The following is a 16,244-nucleotide window of genomic DNA, read 5'->3' on the forward strand; positions in this document are numbered from 1 at the left end:
ATGAAAAGACCACAAACAAATCTACTTCTCCAAATTAGGCTACAAGCCAGTATTGAAGAAATGTCCAAAAATACACAATGGACCCGCCCAGGGCCAAGCGGTCCTGTGTATTTGGATTAGTATTAGAGTGATAAACGTGTGTCAGTTTAAGTCACTGTAGAGCGCGCCCATCAGTGATAGTTCTCCATCTATGATGCTGCAATAGAAATATGCCGGTTGCCACATAGAGTTATATCGTTTTATATAACAAGTTCTACGTGTTTCGTCATGTATGACTCATCAGGAACCAAAATTGGTTTCAGAAACAGAACTGGTCATGAGAAATGGACACCAAAAATGGCTCAATATAGCCTATGAGATGCCCACACGGGGCGAACCTCTACTGCTCTGTACTATGGCTAGCTATCTAGGTATAGGTAGGGTTAGTCTCCGATAGTTGTCACAGGTGCTAAATTAGCTACCAACCTAACCTGTAGCTAGCTATCTAAGTTTAGATGAGGTTAGCTGAAGTGGCTATCTATGATGCATGTGGTGCTTCAAAAGACTGCTAGCCCTAATAACCCCAAAAGCCCAAGGCCCAAAATAACAAAGCAGCAACAGCACAGAATCTCCTGCTTCAGTGACTACTGTACAGGAAAACAAATTCACTTTTCATTCAATTGTTTGTTTAATATTGTTGGTTTTCTCTACAAGCTCTACTTGTATTTATTTATTTTTTGTGTGATCATAGTTATATGACTCAAAGGGCAGTAAAAGTAAGTAATGGAAATGGATTTTTTAAGCACCATTTGACAATTTTACCATTGTAAAATTTTAATTGCCTTTTGAAACTTACTATTATCTTGTACTACGTGTCTGCAGCTTAAGGGCTTATTCAGACGACCGTATATTGGCCGCATATTCACGCCAGCTGATATACGGTGTCCCTCTCTGCAGGGGTGGGAGACTGGAAGAGGCGGGAGCAGTGCTCTGAGCTCCAACCCTCTCTTCACCTCCTCTCTACCCCTCTCCACCTCCTCTCCACCCCTCTGTACTATTTCCAATGAGGGGAGGTGGGACAGGGGCAGATCTAATTCCCATAACTTAGCCCCGCCCCTGCCCCACCACCTCTCATTGCAAATAGTGCAGAGGGGCAGAGAGGGGGTGGAGAGGAGGCAGAGAGGGGGCTGGAGCTCAGAGCACTGCTCCCGGCTCTTCCAGCCTCCTCCCCCTGCAGAGAGAGACGCCGTATATTGGCCGGCGTAAATACCCGGCCGATATATGGTCGTCTGAATAAGCCCTAAAGGAAACCTGCCATGGCAAAAATGTAGTCCATTCTGCAGACAGCATGTTATGGAACTGGAAGAGCTGAGCAAATAGATACATAGTTTTATAGAAAATATTTCAGTATAACCTATATTTATTTAAATCTCTGCAAAGGTGTGTATGTGGAAGGGAGACAAATTGCCAGCCCAGATGGAATACACCCAAGAGTTCTAAGGAAAGTAAGTGACGTGATAGACAGACCGGTTTTCCCCTCGTCATCCTGACAGCATACACCTGGAGGTTGTCCGCTGGACACCTGTTGAGACAGGAAGCGGAAAAACACAAAAGGTAACTCCCACCACCGACTCACCAGTGTCTTCCTGTCCCTACAGGACAGTCCAAGCGGAGCCTCCAGGTGTATGCTGGAGGTGAACAAGGAAAAAAGAAGACTCCCATGCAGCCTGTCCGCCCGTGGGGGGACGACTCTCTGTTCAGGCTGGCAGGGCTTGCGCGGGAGAGACCCTACGAGGGGACCCTCACCCGCAGGATCTACCCAGTACTGCTTCCCCTGTTGAAAACCTCCCCCAGTACGCTGCCCAGAGGGTAGTCGTACTGGCAGAAGCAGCCCCGGTACCTGGAGGGCTTGGAACGCCGGCATCTCCAGCAGGAATCCAGCACATCAAGGCAGAGGTATGCCAGCGTTGATAGAGGCGCTCGGGTGCCGGTCCGGTCGGCGTGCGTGTGGCAGCGGCTCCATGTGTGTCTCCTAGTCAGCGGCGTCCCTGTGTATGCGGCGTATCCCCCGGGTCCGGCGCGTCGGCGTGACGTCAGCGCGGCTGTGTCACGGGGGGGTGGGCCTCGCTTAAAGGGGGCGTGTCGGCGCCAAATTTGAAAATTTAAAGGCTGGATTCCCCTGCATGTCTCCTGTCTGCACCTTACTGAAGATGTCAGCCAGAGAGGACGCTGAGAGCAGCCTGCTGGTGAGTAGACCTCCTTTGGGTCTTGTACCGGGGGGAGGAAGGAGAAAACAAGTATCAAAGTGCTGGAAGTTCCTTTTGCTGTCTCCGTCTCTTAGGACAGAGATGTGCAAAAGGTTAGAGAGGCCAAAAAGCAAGTGCGCAAATGTCCGGTTTGCTTGCGGCGGCTAGAAGAGGGCCACACCAAGCCACTATGTGCGGACTGTACGGAGAAAGTGGTCCGTGAAGAGGGCTCCTCTGGCATGTCGGACATCCGATCCATGATCCGCGAGGAGATTGAAGCCTCTCTCTCATCTCTTTCTCTTCCGCCCCCCACGAAAAGGGTGAGGCGGACACGAATGGAAGAGTCGGACTCTGAGAAAGGACTCCTAGAAGATTCTCCCTCAGAATCCATGCCGCCTATGGAGGATGTAAGGAAGTACTTCTTTTCATCGGCGGACCTGGGTCAGCTGTTAACCGCCGTCCGACGCACCATGCAGGTGGAGGAAGAGGTGCCGCAGCAGCCATCCTTTCAGGATAGCCTGTTCCGGGGGCTCCTACCGCAGCCAAAACCGTCATTCCCGGTTAATGACATCTTAAAACAGCTGATCCTGACAGAGTGGAAGCAGGGAGAACAAAAATTCTTCCTGTCCAAAGAATTTAAGGATCGGATGGTCCTCACACCAGAAGATATCGAGTTCATGGAAACCGTCCCTAAGGTGGATCTGGCGGTTGCCAGGGTCTCAAAGAAAGCAGCCCTCCCCTTTGAGGACATTTCCCAACTGCGGGATCCACTAGATACCAGAGTGGATTCTGCGATGAAAAAGGCCTGGGAGACTGCGGCCCTGACCGTTAAAGCCAACATCACGGCCACATCTGTGGCGAGATCTATGACGGTCTGGTTGGACCAACTTCACATGCTGATTTCTCAGAGGGGCTCTAGGGAAGACATCTCCAACTGCCTTCCCCTCCTCCAGCAGGCAACCGGCTTTCTGGCAGACGCCTCTATGGAGTCGGTGAGGTTCGGGGCCCATTCAGCAGCCCTCTCAAACACAGCCAGGAGGGCCGTCTGGGTTAAGGCCTGGACAGGGGATAACGCTTCGAAGAACAGGCTCTGTTCCCTGCCCTTCCAAGGACACAGAATCTAAGGGCTCCGTTATCCTGGTGGCCCCATTCTGGCCCAAGAGACCCTGGTTCCCGCTCCTGGCCGCTCTCTCGACACAGGATCCTCTACATCTGCCGCAGAGAGACGATCTCCTTCAGCAGGGTCCCCTGATATGCCTAAAGGTCCGACAGTTCAGACTGGCGGCCTGGAAGCTGAGCGGGTAAAATACCTGAGCCAGGGCCTATCAGGGAGGGTGACCACTACTTTATGTGAGATCCTCAAAAAATCCACCAGAAATATATACACTAGGGGGTGGGATACCTTCTCTAGGTGGTTGGGGCATAGTATTCATGACCTCCAACAGCCTGACATTAACAAGATATTGGAGTTCCTATAGGATGGATTAGATATGGGACTAAGACCTAGTACCCTTAAGGTCCAGGTGGCTGCCCTTGGAGCGTTCTTTGACTCCCCCTTAGGCGACCATAGGCTAATTAAGAAATATCTTAAAGGGGCAGTTAGACTCCACCCCTTTGTAAGGGAAACCATGCCCCCATGGGACCTGAACCTAGTTTTACAGGCCCTCTGCGCACACCCCTTTGAGCCCCTGGAAGATCTATCAGTTAAGATCCTCTCCTATAAGGTCACTTTACTAGTTGCCATCACATCCGCCAGACGGATCGAGAAGATCCAATCCCTCTCTATTAGGCCCCCGTACATGACCACCTTCCCAGATAAAATAGAGTTCAGGCCTGACCCCTTTTTCCAACCGAAAGTTTTCACAGAGAACAGCGAATAGTACTTCCCTCCTTCTGCCAGGAACCCTGTAACACCACGGAACAGAGGTTCCATAATCTAGATGTTAGACGAGCAGTCCTGAAGTATTTGGAGGTCACACATTCCTTCAGGAAGTCTAACAACCTCTTTATTCAATTTCAGGGTCCACGCAGAGGAGGGGCCGCTACTAAGGACTCCTTAGCGCGTTGGGTCAGGAGGGCCATAGAAGAGGCGTACAGATCCCAGGGGATCCCACTCCCGGGCGACATTAGAGCCCATTCCACTAGGGCGGTCGCCTGTTCCTGGGCGGAGAGAGCCCAGGCGACAACCGACCAGATCAGCAGAGCCGCCACATGGTCGAGCACTCATACCTTCACTAAACACTATCGCCTGGACCTGGGGGCCAGACGTGATATGGCCTTTGGGCGGAAGGTGCTACAGGCAGTGGTCCCTCCCTAAAGCCCTTGGTTGTTGGCACTTCTCCAGGTGTATGCTGTCAGGATGACGAGGGGAAGACAGGAATTAGGTCCTACCTGTTAATTCCTTTTCTTGAAGTCATCCTGACAGCATAGGGGCTTTTCCCTCCCCTTGAGTTATTTTTACGTGAAGTAACGTATTGTACTATGATTTCTGTATTAAAAATGATTGGTTAAGCAAAGCCGGGTCACTGTAGTTATTTGGTACACACTGGTGAGCCGGTGGTGGGAGTTACCTTTTGTGTTTTTCCGCTTCCTGTCCCAACAGGTGTCCAGCGGACAACCTCCAGGTGTATGCTGTCAGGATGACTTCAAGAAAAGGAATTAACAGGTAGGACCTAATTCCTGTCTTTCCTTTATTTAGGGACACTATTGAAACCGGGGGTTGCACCACTGGGTTGGCATGTTGCCAATGGGCTTCCAATATACAAAAAGGGGTCCGGAAGGGAGCCTGGTAACTACAGGCTGGTAAGTTTCACTTCAATAATTGGAAAAATATTTGTGGGGTTTCTGAGAGATGCCATCCTGGAATACCTCAAGGAAAACAAAGGTATAACCCCTGATCAGCATGGGTTCATGAGGGGTTGATCATGGCAGACCAAATTGATCAGCTTTTAGAATGAAGAACGTTCTAGGCTGGACCTGGGAGAGTCTATTGATCTCGTATATCCGGATTTCTCTAAAGCATCTGACACCGTGCCGCATAATAGGCTGATATATAAAATGAGACAGCTCGGATTGGGCGAAAATGTGTGTATCTGGGTAAAGAACTCACTCAGATAGAATACAGAGGGTGGTAGTAAATGGTTCGTACTCTGGTTGGGCCACCGTTGCTAGCGGATGCCACAGGGCTCAGTATTAGGCCCCATTCTGTTCAATATATTTATCAATGACCTAATAGAGGGACTGCACAGTAAAATATCAATATTTGCAGACAGTATGAAATTATACAAGATAATTAATACAAAGGAGAACAATGTACGGCTGCAAATGGACCTAGATAAGCTGAGGGCTTAGGTAGAAAAATGGGAAACTAAGGTCAACATCGATAAATGTAAGGTTATGCACATGGGCAGGAGAAACTAATGTCACCAATATACACTAAATGGGGTACTGCTACGGAAAAGTGTTATGAAAAAAGACCTGGGAATACTAGTTGACTGTAGGCTTAACTGGAGCAATCAATGCCAATCAGCCGCTGCAAAAGTAAATAAAGTCTTGGGGTGCATTAACCCTTTCCAATGTCGGGCGTGCCCCAACATCATCATTTTCCTCCGACATCGGAGCTGTGGGACAGGCATTGGTCCTCATCGAGGACCCCCCCCCCCCCGAGGAGAAGGCTCAATTAGCGCTATGCAATGCACAGAGACTCCACCCGGCGATCATGTGACTGCCAGGTGTCACCTGACCTCAGCTATCACATGATCACCGAGCCAGGAGGCTGAAGGGAGTATTACTTCCGCATTCTACCCGGTGATCATGTGACCGCCGGGTGCCACCTGACTCCAGCTGTCACATGATCGCCGAGTCGGGAGGCTGAAGGGAGATTACTTCCGCATTTCCCCGATGGTGATGTGACCACTGGCACCCTCCTGAACTCTGTCAGATCAGGAGGGTGAAGGAAGAAGTTATTTTTTCTCATCCATTCTCCCCAGCTCCAATTTATTTGGAGCTGGGTAGAGTGGATGAGAAAAAATAAAGGGATTGGAAAGGGTTAAAAGAGGTATAGGGGCAAGGGGCGAGAACATTATTCTTCCACTATATAGGGCACTTGTCAGGCTTCACATGGAATACTGTGTACACTTCTGCTCAGGAAAGATGTTGCAGTGCTTGAGGGGTTCCAAAGAAGGGCAACTAAATTAACAAACGGTATGGGAAGACTGGAATACCCAGAGAGGCTATCAAAATTGGGATTATTCACCCTGGAAAAAAGACGGTTAAGGGGTGACCAAATAACTATGTATAAATACATGAGGGGACAATACAAGGATCTCTGCCATGATCTGTTTATACCCAGGACTGTGATGGTAACAAGAGGGCATCCTCTATTCCTAGAGGAATGAAGGTTTCACCACCAACATAGAAGGGAGTTCTTTACTGTAAGAGCAGTGAGATTGTGGAATTCTGCCTGAGGACGTGGTGATGGCAAAATCCATAGAGGAGTTTAACAGATGAGTAGATGCCTTTCTTGAGCAATACAATATTACAGGATATAGACTTGAAATAACCAGCGAGGTTATTAATCTGGGTCTTAGAGTCAGGTAGGAACTTTCAAACGTTGATCCAGGGATTATTTTGACTGCTATTATGGAGTCGGGAAGGTGGCTAATTGGCTTTGGCTCATTGGTTTGTTTTTTTTTGCCTTCCTCTGATCAACAAGGGGGGGTGGAAACAGGCTGAACTGGATGGACATTGTCTACCTTCAGCCTAACGTACTATACAAGCTGCATTAGCTTCACGGGGGTGTTGAACGCTTTGTAGTGACATGTTTGCACGACAGCGATGGTTTGTTCCAACACTGGACAACGGTTCACCATTAGATGAAGCCTGGACTTATGTTGTCTGCATTAGCATTTGAGATGACATGATATCACGTTCAGGAGATGTGAAGATAGTGGGGAAGGACTATGTATCAATGTTGTTGGTCAATATGCATTTCCAGCTATGTATGTGGACATTTGTGAGGTGTCATTTATTGGAGTCTCCACAATCTGGTGTTCAGATGTCTCACAAGCAGGTACAAGCTGCCAGAGTGAGTACTGCTGTATGTATAGCAACTGAGGCCGCAGGGGTTTGTGGGGGATGTAGTCCGCCCATAATTCCGCATTCACTGCAGAAGGAGGATAAAGGACCTGTGATGACGTCACTGTCATGTGATCAGGGGGCGGAGCTAAGAGCAGGTAACTGACAAACTGGTGCTGTCAGGCTCTGCATGTAACTTGCATGTCACACACATACAAATTGGATGGACAAATGGTCGTTAATAGTTTGAAAATGTGTTTCTGTTGTCTGTTCTTTATGCACAGCCAAGCAACTGGACCAATTTATATTAAATTTGCCACATAAGTAAATTAGGCGCTTCTGAAGGTTTTACATCAGGTTATAGCTCTCTAGGACCTACCATTCTCAACATATTCACAAAAAAAACAGAAATAAAAATTGGAATACAAACTCAACAGCCAAACACCTGGACCAATCTGCACCAAATTTGTCATATAGGTAAATCGGGCACTTTGGAAGATTTTAGACCAGGTTTTAGCTCTTTAGAGTAAAAAGAAAAGAAATGGTCAGCTCACCTCCTCTATAATGGGAGAATCCAGGGTCATGTGTGCATTTATGTACAGAGCATTAAACACAGCCGTACGTCTTGAGTGGCAATTGTAGGCATCAAACATGACAGAGTGTCAGCTCTATGTAAAAATATGCTTTATTTCCTTTATAGACAGGACATCGCATAACGCAGAAGACTTGTTTCTACCAACAAGCGGTCTTGATCACATCTGATGCACTCAGACAAGCACATAGATTTAAAAACATTCCAAGCCATCAGCTGGGAGTCCTTACCAATTACCACCCACTAACTAAACAGATAACCCACTCTCCACAATAGGTGTGTCTGCTGCACAACACAGCAGACTGACTGACATAAATATATTTTTTGGAAACATAGTACTATATTACAGTTTTAGAATTGCATGTATAATAATTACTACTGGATGGAAAAGTGTATAAGCATGTAGCATGAATTTTGATCTCACGACCAATTGAAGTAATGGTCCATATTTAATGTGATCAAGACCGCTTGTCAGTAGAAATGCGTCTTCTGTGCTATGTGATGTCCTGTCTATAAAGCAAATACAGCATAATTTGTACGTAGAGCTGACACTTTGTCGTCTTAAGCTCTTTAGGGCCTACTGTTCTCGACATATTCAAAAAAGATAAGAATACAAACACAACTGCCAACGACTGGACCGATCTGCACCAACCTTGCCACATAGGTGTTAGTCAGAAACACTATCTTTTCTCCTTAGGGAGAGCAACTATATACTATAAACTAAGTGAGGAGACTCAAATGGCCATGCACGCTCCTCTGGGTAATATGCAAATAAGGGAGATGGAATAAATCCTCCACAGCGCCACCTATTGAAAGGCAGCATTCCTTCAAGTCAAAGTTAGACTTTATACAAGCCTTGTTCCAATGGCTTGTATAAAAGGCTTGTATAAAAAGTCTGACTTTGGCTTGAAGGAATGCTGCCTTCAAGCAGGTGGCACTGTGGAGGATTTATTCCACCTCCCTTATTTGCATAGGTGTTAGCCTTTTTTTCCAAATTAGTTTTACATGTTCGAACTGCTTGAAGAATTACCGACCACACAGCATTGGTGTAATCCACTGAAATTCCTTTATTGATCTAACAGGCATTAGTATTTATAGTTTTCAAATAAAGAACAAAGTTAAGCGACACCTTACTTATAAATATGCATAGCTTCTTACAATCCTATTATTATTGTGTTTCCCCCAAAATAAGACAGTGTTATATAATCATTTTTGCCCCCAAAAAGGCACAGTGTCTTATTTTCGGGGGGGGGCACACATAATACTGACTTAGCAGGTGGCGTCTGAGTTACTCGTGCTGCAATGCAGCGCTCCGGCAGTCTTCTTTGTCATCCTCAGCGTTGAGAGAGCATTCTCTTCCTGGTAATGGGTCTTGAATACCCCGCCTCCAGCACGAGATTGCAGTGATTGGATGAACTAATCACAGCCATTCAATCTCCAGGGACACTGCATGTTCACAAGCGCGATATTGGGACGAGTTTCACGGCCCAATATCGCACTTGGCTGTGTGTAGGTAGCCTCGGTGTTTTTACACAGAGCAACTTATCATTAGAATGAGTGAACGAATCATTTGCTTTCATTTACACACACAGATAATTGAACTGTTTTCCGAATGTTCTTGTTCAGCTTGTTTAGTCCTTCCTGGGTCTGTCACAGGAGTCTGGAAATGTCTAGGAATGGTTTGTGAACGACTCAATGATTAACCTTTTATGTGCGGCAACTGGCAAACAATTAATGATTTTATGCTTGCATAAAATGAATGACAAACTATAAGTGAATTAATCGTTCAGTCGTTGGCCAGGTTTACGCTGCTATTCAAATTGTCTTTAAACACTTTATGCAAAGAAAGAAATTAACAAAAAATATTTTGTGTTTACTCTTTTATATTACATTTTTTGAAACCATATTAAAATGTACATAACCATAACTTTACATGATAAGCTACTATGCTGTGTTCTGTACCCTGCACACAAGTAAAACTGTGGATTCTGTTCCCTGAATGTCCATAATCTATATAAAGAGGAATAGCATCAACATTTAGGGTACTACAGAAGTACTGAGCAGTGTTGTGATTCCAGTAGCGATAACACAGTAAGCAATCGATTACTATGTGCTGCAAGTGCATCTGAGTGATTCTTTCTCCCTTCAGCAGCTCACTCCCCTTTCCTTTCTATAGAGTTCTACAAGCAGCATGAGTCATCCCACCTCCTCCATTTACTGTTGTCTTTTATCTCTGTTACAAGAGATGGACATTATGTGATAACAGGCAGTGGACAGCAAGTTTGAGAAAAAGTGAGAGTACCAGGGGTCAGCACTTAAAAGGAATTTTTCAGCACAAAAATGTTATTTTAGGTATATAAATTGATTTGCAATTCATCACATTGACTACTACATAAGCGCTAGTGGTGTAAAAATTTAGTGACCATTTAGGTTTGACAAATTTGCAAGCGATAGATTTCAAACATTTGAGGCACTCTTTCCTAGCTTTCAGTTTCTTGTGCAAAGACAACCGAAGATTCGTCAAATTTATTGAGTCACATGCCTTTTCATAAATTTGGCACATTTTACGCCAATTGATTTTTTTTAAATAGTGTATGAAATGTAAACTCCTCCAGTTTCTTTTTAAAGCGTGGCATTTATTAACTTGCTAACAAATCCTTTTCAAGCCTTCAGAAGATTTTGTACTTAAAGACTCCTCATCCTATTACTGTTAATACCATATCTCACCGAAAATAAAACCTACCCTGATTTATGGGGACTTTTTTTTTCTTTTTTAGGGGAACGGGTGTGGGTCCTTGAAATATAAACCCTACCCCGAAAATAAGCCCTAGCTGCATTACATATGAAGAAAAGCAATACATTAACTAGCAGGTGTGGTCTGGGTCCCTCCTACTAGTCTCCGGAGCTGTGGCGCACTTGCTTGCAGTCCTCAGCTGCTGGCAGTAATTACTTCCTGGTTACGGGATTCATAAATCCTGCCTCCAGGAAGAGATGGCTGTGATTGGTTCTTTGACCGCTGCATTGATTGACTTAGCAGCGGTCAATGAACCAATTACAGCCATCACGTTGTGGAGGCGGGATTTATGAATTGACTGAGCTGCGGCATTGATTGGCCAAGTCATGAATCCCGCCTCAACATCATGATGGTTGTGATTGGTTCTCGAGTGCTGATTGGCATTGATTGGCTGAGTAGCGCTTGAGAACCAATCAGAGCCATCGCTTCCTGGAAGTGGGATTTATGAATCCAGTAACCAGGAAGCAATCTTCTGGTGGTAGCTGAGGACTGCAAGCAAGCATGCTGGAGCTCCGGACCGCGCCTGCTAGCTAAGTTTAATAAGACCTAAAATAAGACTTGGTGCCTCTTTTGGGTCAAAAACTAATTTAAGCAAGCTCTTATTTTTGGGGAAACACGGTAGTATGGGCCAAGGTTAGTGTTTAGCAGCAAAGGCTGATGAGAATTTGGTAAAACTATTTACAGTTGAGAAGTACCATAAAACTGATGATGCAGGAGATATGAGGCAAAGAAACTTGCACTGTTTTGCTTCTGCAGCTTCTATAGGTCATGGTATACACTTCAGATTCCCCAGTGAGCCCTACTAATGGCTTGATTTTCCTCTGATCACTCTCCTCATCTGAATGTACTTACCAGCTAATTAATAAACACAACCAAAGATGAACTCTTGCCTACTGTGTGTTATCCGGTTATGTTATCTCTAGTTATAGAGATAACAAGAGGAAGAACAGGAAGTGAAGGATGGTGATAACTCATGCTGTCCATAGAAGTCTATAGAGAAAAAAGGGAAGGAGAGTAAGAAAAACAAAAACACACACAGGTGTACTGTTAGAGATAATGGTGAGTTATTTACTGTTATTTAGATCTTTACTGCTCAGTACTTCTCTAATGTTCTTGGGGGTAGTGGTGGGGGGTTAACAGACAGGGATCAGAATTTGCCGTTTTCCCTGTGCAAAGTGGGTAGAAGACCGTATGATGGAAAACGCCTCCCACGAGCGCAGAGAAAACTGAAAATTGGATATACAGCCTACAGAGCTGAGGTGATAAATGGAGAATACAAGTCAGATACAGTGTTATTCCTCATGTACACACCGGCAGATAATTCTGAAAACTCAGGTATGCATTAAGAGTACAGACTCACATTTTGTCTGCATGATTTGTGATTTAAATTTACAGAGTTACCGTAGGCTGAATGCACATGGCAGAATTTCCGCCCGTGCCCGCTGCCATAGGATTGCATTAGATAATGCAATCCTATGCAGACAGCTGCCATTTGACCACCTGAAAACTCTCGCAGAGGCCCGCACAGAAACGTCACTAGTGACACGCCAGCTCTGCACTGTGCATGTGCCGGCTTGGCAGCAGCCGGCACAAAGCAGAGCGAGACGCCTGTGAGCCGCAGGTCACTGCAGGGGCACAGCTCGCATCCCGCTGCGAGAATTCTTGCAGCGGGATCCAACCCGGCCGTCTGCAGGAGGCCTTAGTGAGAGAGATCACATTGTTTTTCCAAAGCTTTTTGGAGCTTTGTGCTAATACAGTGTTATGCAAAAAAAAAAAGAAGTTCTGATTTGCTATTATAAAAAGACTTGGAAAATATAACAATGCGTGGGCATTTCTGAATGCGTCATGATCTAGTTATCCATAGCAGCACTGTTATCTTCAATTGTATACATTGACACAGTACATTTTATCTAGTCTTTACAGCTGGTTGTACTGGAAAAATAGAAGTGACTCTGCAGAAAGAAGATCAAAAGAACTGGAAGAACCTGGGAGAATCATTGAAGGGAAATAACTCTTTTATCAAAAAGTCTCAAAGAGGTTGGTGTAAAAAATATTTGTACAGCTGTTCACGGTAGAACTGCTTTCTGTTTAGGGACAGGAAACTGTACTCTGAAGGTAGATGTATTTGCTTAAAGAAACTATGGACTACTTCCAAACTAGTTATCAATTACAATGATTCTATGCAGAGACGTAACTTGAAGCTCCTGGGCCCCAATGCAAAACCTGTAACAGGGCCCCCAACTATAATGCTTTATTAATAGTACTGGGCTCCCTATATGGAGAAGAGAGGCCTTATAGGCCACCTAAGAGTCATAGGCACGGCATCAACCACATCCCCTGTAGTTACGCCCCTGATGCTATGGTATGACGCCTATTGTGATAAATGCACTATTTGCACTAATTTTATTAGGGTTCTCCTTTAAGCTTAAGGGTACATTTACCATAACTATGTCATTCTGAAAATATGATGCTACTAACTTGTACAAATACACTGTGTACCATAACAGTCCCTTAAAGGGGTTGTCTCGCGGCAGCAAGTGGGGTTATACACTTCTGTATGGCCATATTAATGCACTTTGTAATATACATCGTGCATTAAATATGAGCCATACAGAAGTTATTCACTTACCTGCTCCGTTGCTAGCGTCCCCGTCGCCATGGTTCCGTCTAACTTCGGTGTCTTCTTGCTTTTTTAGACACGCTTGCGCAGATGGGTCTTCTCCCTTCGGCTCCGCTCGGCAGCATCGGCGTTTTGGCTCCGCCCCCTTGTACGCGTCATCGCGTAGCTCCGCCCATGATGTGTGCCGGTTCCAGCCTCCTGGATTGGCTGGAATCGGCACGTGACGGGGGCGGAGCTACGCGATGATGCGTACAAGGGGGCGGAGCCAAAACGCCGATGCTGCCAAGCGGAGCCGAAGGGAGAAGACCCATCTGCGCAAGCGTGTCTAAAAAAGCAAGAAGACACCGAAGTTAGACGGAACCATGGAGACGAGGACGCTAGCAACGGAGCAGGTAAGTGAATAACTTCTGTATGGCTCATATTTAATGCACGATGTATATTACAAAGTGCATTAATATGGCCATACAGAAGTGTATAACCCCACTTGATTTCGCGAGACAACCCCTTTAAGTCCCCTCTAATACTATTGTGTGGTGCTAATTTTGTATACCAGTCAACTCTCCTGACTGTCATAAAGGCTACTAAAGGTACTTGTACACGGTATGACTGTTGGACGTATAAGCACCTGACAGCTATCCCAGCGACTATCACTCCTTGTTTTCACACAAGAACCATAGTCTGTCAAAGAACAGAGGCGGCTGCCTGCCTCCATTCACTACAAAAAGGTAGTCGCTCAGAGATTAGGCGTCTCCTGTTTACACTGAGCAAGAAGAGTCGCCCAGTAGTTGTTCCATTTCAGCTGAAACTGAACTACTAGCAACTACTTCTCGCTCAAGGCCCTTTCGGGGGCCTGTGTACACGAGCCGACTGTCACCCATAATCGTTCATTTAAGCGATTTGTTTGGGTGACAATCGGCTCGTGTAAAACTGCCTTAGTCTCTTACAGGTATTGTAGAAGAGAAATGGGGAACCACTTTTGTTAAAGTGTGGATTTCCTTCTGATTCCATTTTGGGCATGAAGATGGCTGGAAGGTTGATGGGGTGGGAATGGGGGATGCTTTAGAATTCTTTATCTTCAATTACAGACAGAATAGTTGGGAAAGCCTGTTACTGGCAGTTGTCTTACGGCAAGACACAGGTTTGTGAGAAGGGGAGGGGAATGGCTGATCTCCTGGACTCATATGCTGGTATTTTCTTCCTTTCCACTGTTAATGCTCCTTTTAGCTTCAATTGAACCATGGCATTACAAGTTGTCTGGTATTGAGTATTTTGTGTGTATTTATTATTCAGTTGATCTTCTGAAGTTAAATCTTTTTACTTATGTACATTTCAAATTTACTTCCCATAGTGGATTATTATAGGAGATGCAGACTAGCTTCAAAGACAGCCATCAATCACAATACCAGGTTATTTTGCTTTGAACTACCTCGGTGCTGTCATCTTCAGGTTCCTGTGGGACATCATGTTTACCTCAAGCTAACAATTGAAGGTAAAAAAAACAAAACAATATACATCCTATATTGGGAAGCAAGAATGAAAAACAACTGGTAAAATTTGACACAAAATCTGTAGATGAATTGACTTGTTTTGAAATGTTCAGCATATCAATTTTATGCTGCTAATTTTAAGTGTAGATTTCAACCTTTTCAATGCAAACAATCACAGAAAATGGCCATATATTTACTGATCTACTAATGCAAGAGTGCAGATATGGACACCACTTATCAACATGCAGACAGACAGACTGCTTAGAATACTGGGGAGCCTAGAGTGTCAATGTGGTTCACCTATGGGGTGCAGACCAATACGCTGGATTCAAATATGGCGTCATTAATAGGTTGTAAGCCTGCATGGTGCACTACATGTACCATGTGGCCTGACACCCTGTATTTACTCTTTTGTGCAGGAATGAGCACTAAGCAGCCATCTCCCCCAATATAAGGATGGTTTGCTGCTGTGGATTTTGTGCACATTTTGAGCAATGGAAAATCCTAAATTAATCCTCCTCATTTAGCCATTCTTTCAGGCCTCATGTCCACGGAGAAAATCAGGCCCGCCGCGGATTCTTCATGCAGAATCCCGAAGCGGGTCCCTCCTTTCCCGCGGACATGAGGCTAAAAAGTAAGCATTACTTACCTGTCCAGATGCTGCGGGTCTGCCCTCCATCACGGCCGGATATTTTTTCTTCGGCCCGGCGGATGTGCTTGGCACGCCGGCAGCATGCCGCGCTCCCACGCCGGAGAGCAGGAATTCAGCTGCGGGTGTGCCGCGGATCCGGACGGCTTCCATAGGCTTCAATAGAAGCCTGCAGGAGACCTGCACTGGTGACATATTGTATGCGATTAATTAACAGAATCTGAACTCGTTCAGACTGTTTCACCCAGTTAGGAGATCTTGAGACTTCTGGATCTATGCTAGCATTCTTGCAGTTTAGGATTTTTTGGTTATTCATTGGGTGACAAACTAACTGCGATAAATTAGTTGTTTATGGTTCCTGATGAAGTTGAGCAGTCAACAGAAACACATTTAACCATATGAACCTAGAAACATTTCACAAACAAAAAAACAATAATAACAATATCTGGAATTAAGAACTCAGAACTTAGTCTATCTCAGTGGAAAAGCTAATGTTTGAGTTTATTTTGGATTGAACTAGTACTGAATCTAGATCTGATGTCAATCTTGTAATCACCTCCGAGATTAGAGAATGAGTATCTTTGAGTTGCTGAATCCGTCTATGGATATTCCTTAAAGGAGATGTCTCGAGGAAGCAGTTAATTTTTTTTTTTGCCCAGTCCCCCCCATTAAACACACATTACTAAGCCCCCCTGTAAATTACATTTCTAGCTGGTTCGTACTTACCGTTCCAGCGTTTCAGCAAGTTATAAAAGTTTCCTCAAGATGGCCGCCGGCTCTTTCCCAGTCGCTCGCTGCAGC

The 16,244-nt window shown here is 45.3% G+C and overlaps 1 protein-coding gene across 1 annotated transcript in view; it reads left to right on the forward strand.

The window, feature by feature from the left end:
• Positions 1 to 16,244, forward strand: part of CYB5R4 (cytochrome b5 reductase 4) — a 138,260-nt gene that overhangs the window by 90,972 nt on the left and 31,044 nt on the right. The window contains exons 10-11 of the mRNA XM_066605006.1: positions 12,602 to 12,724; positions 14,656 to 14,796. Coding sequence (XP_066461103.1) covers positions 12,602 to 12,724; positions 14,656 to 14,796 — 264 coding nt within the window. The remainder of the gene's footprint in view (positions 1 to 12,601; positions 12,725 to 14,655; positions 14,797 to 16,244) is intronic.

Source organism: Eleutherodactylus coqui, chromosome 1 (genome assembly GCF_035609145.1).
Source record: "Eleutherodactylus coqui strain aEleCoq1 chromosome 1, aEleCoq1.hap1, whole genome shotgun sequence".
In the NCBI taxonomy this organism is placed as follows: domain Eukaryota; kingdom Metazoa; phylum Chordata; class Amphibia; order Anura; family Eleutherodactylidae; genus Eleutherodactylus; species Eleutherodactylus coqui.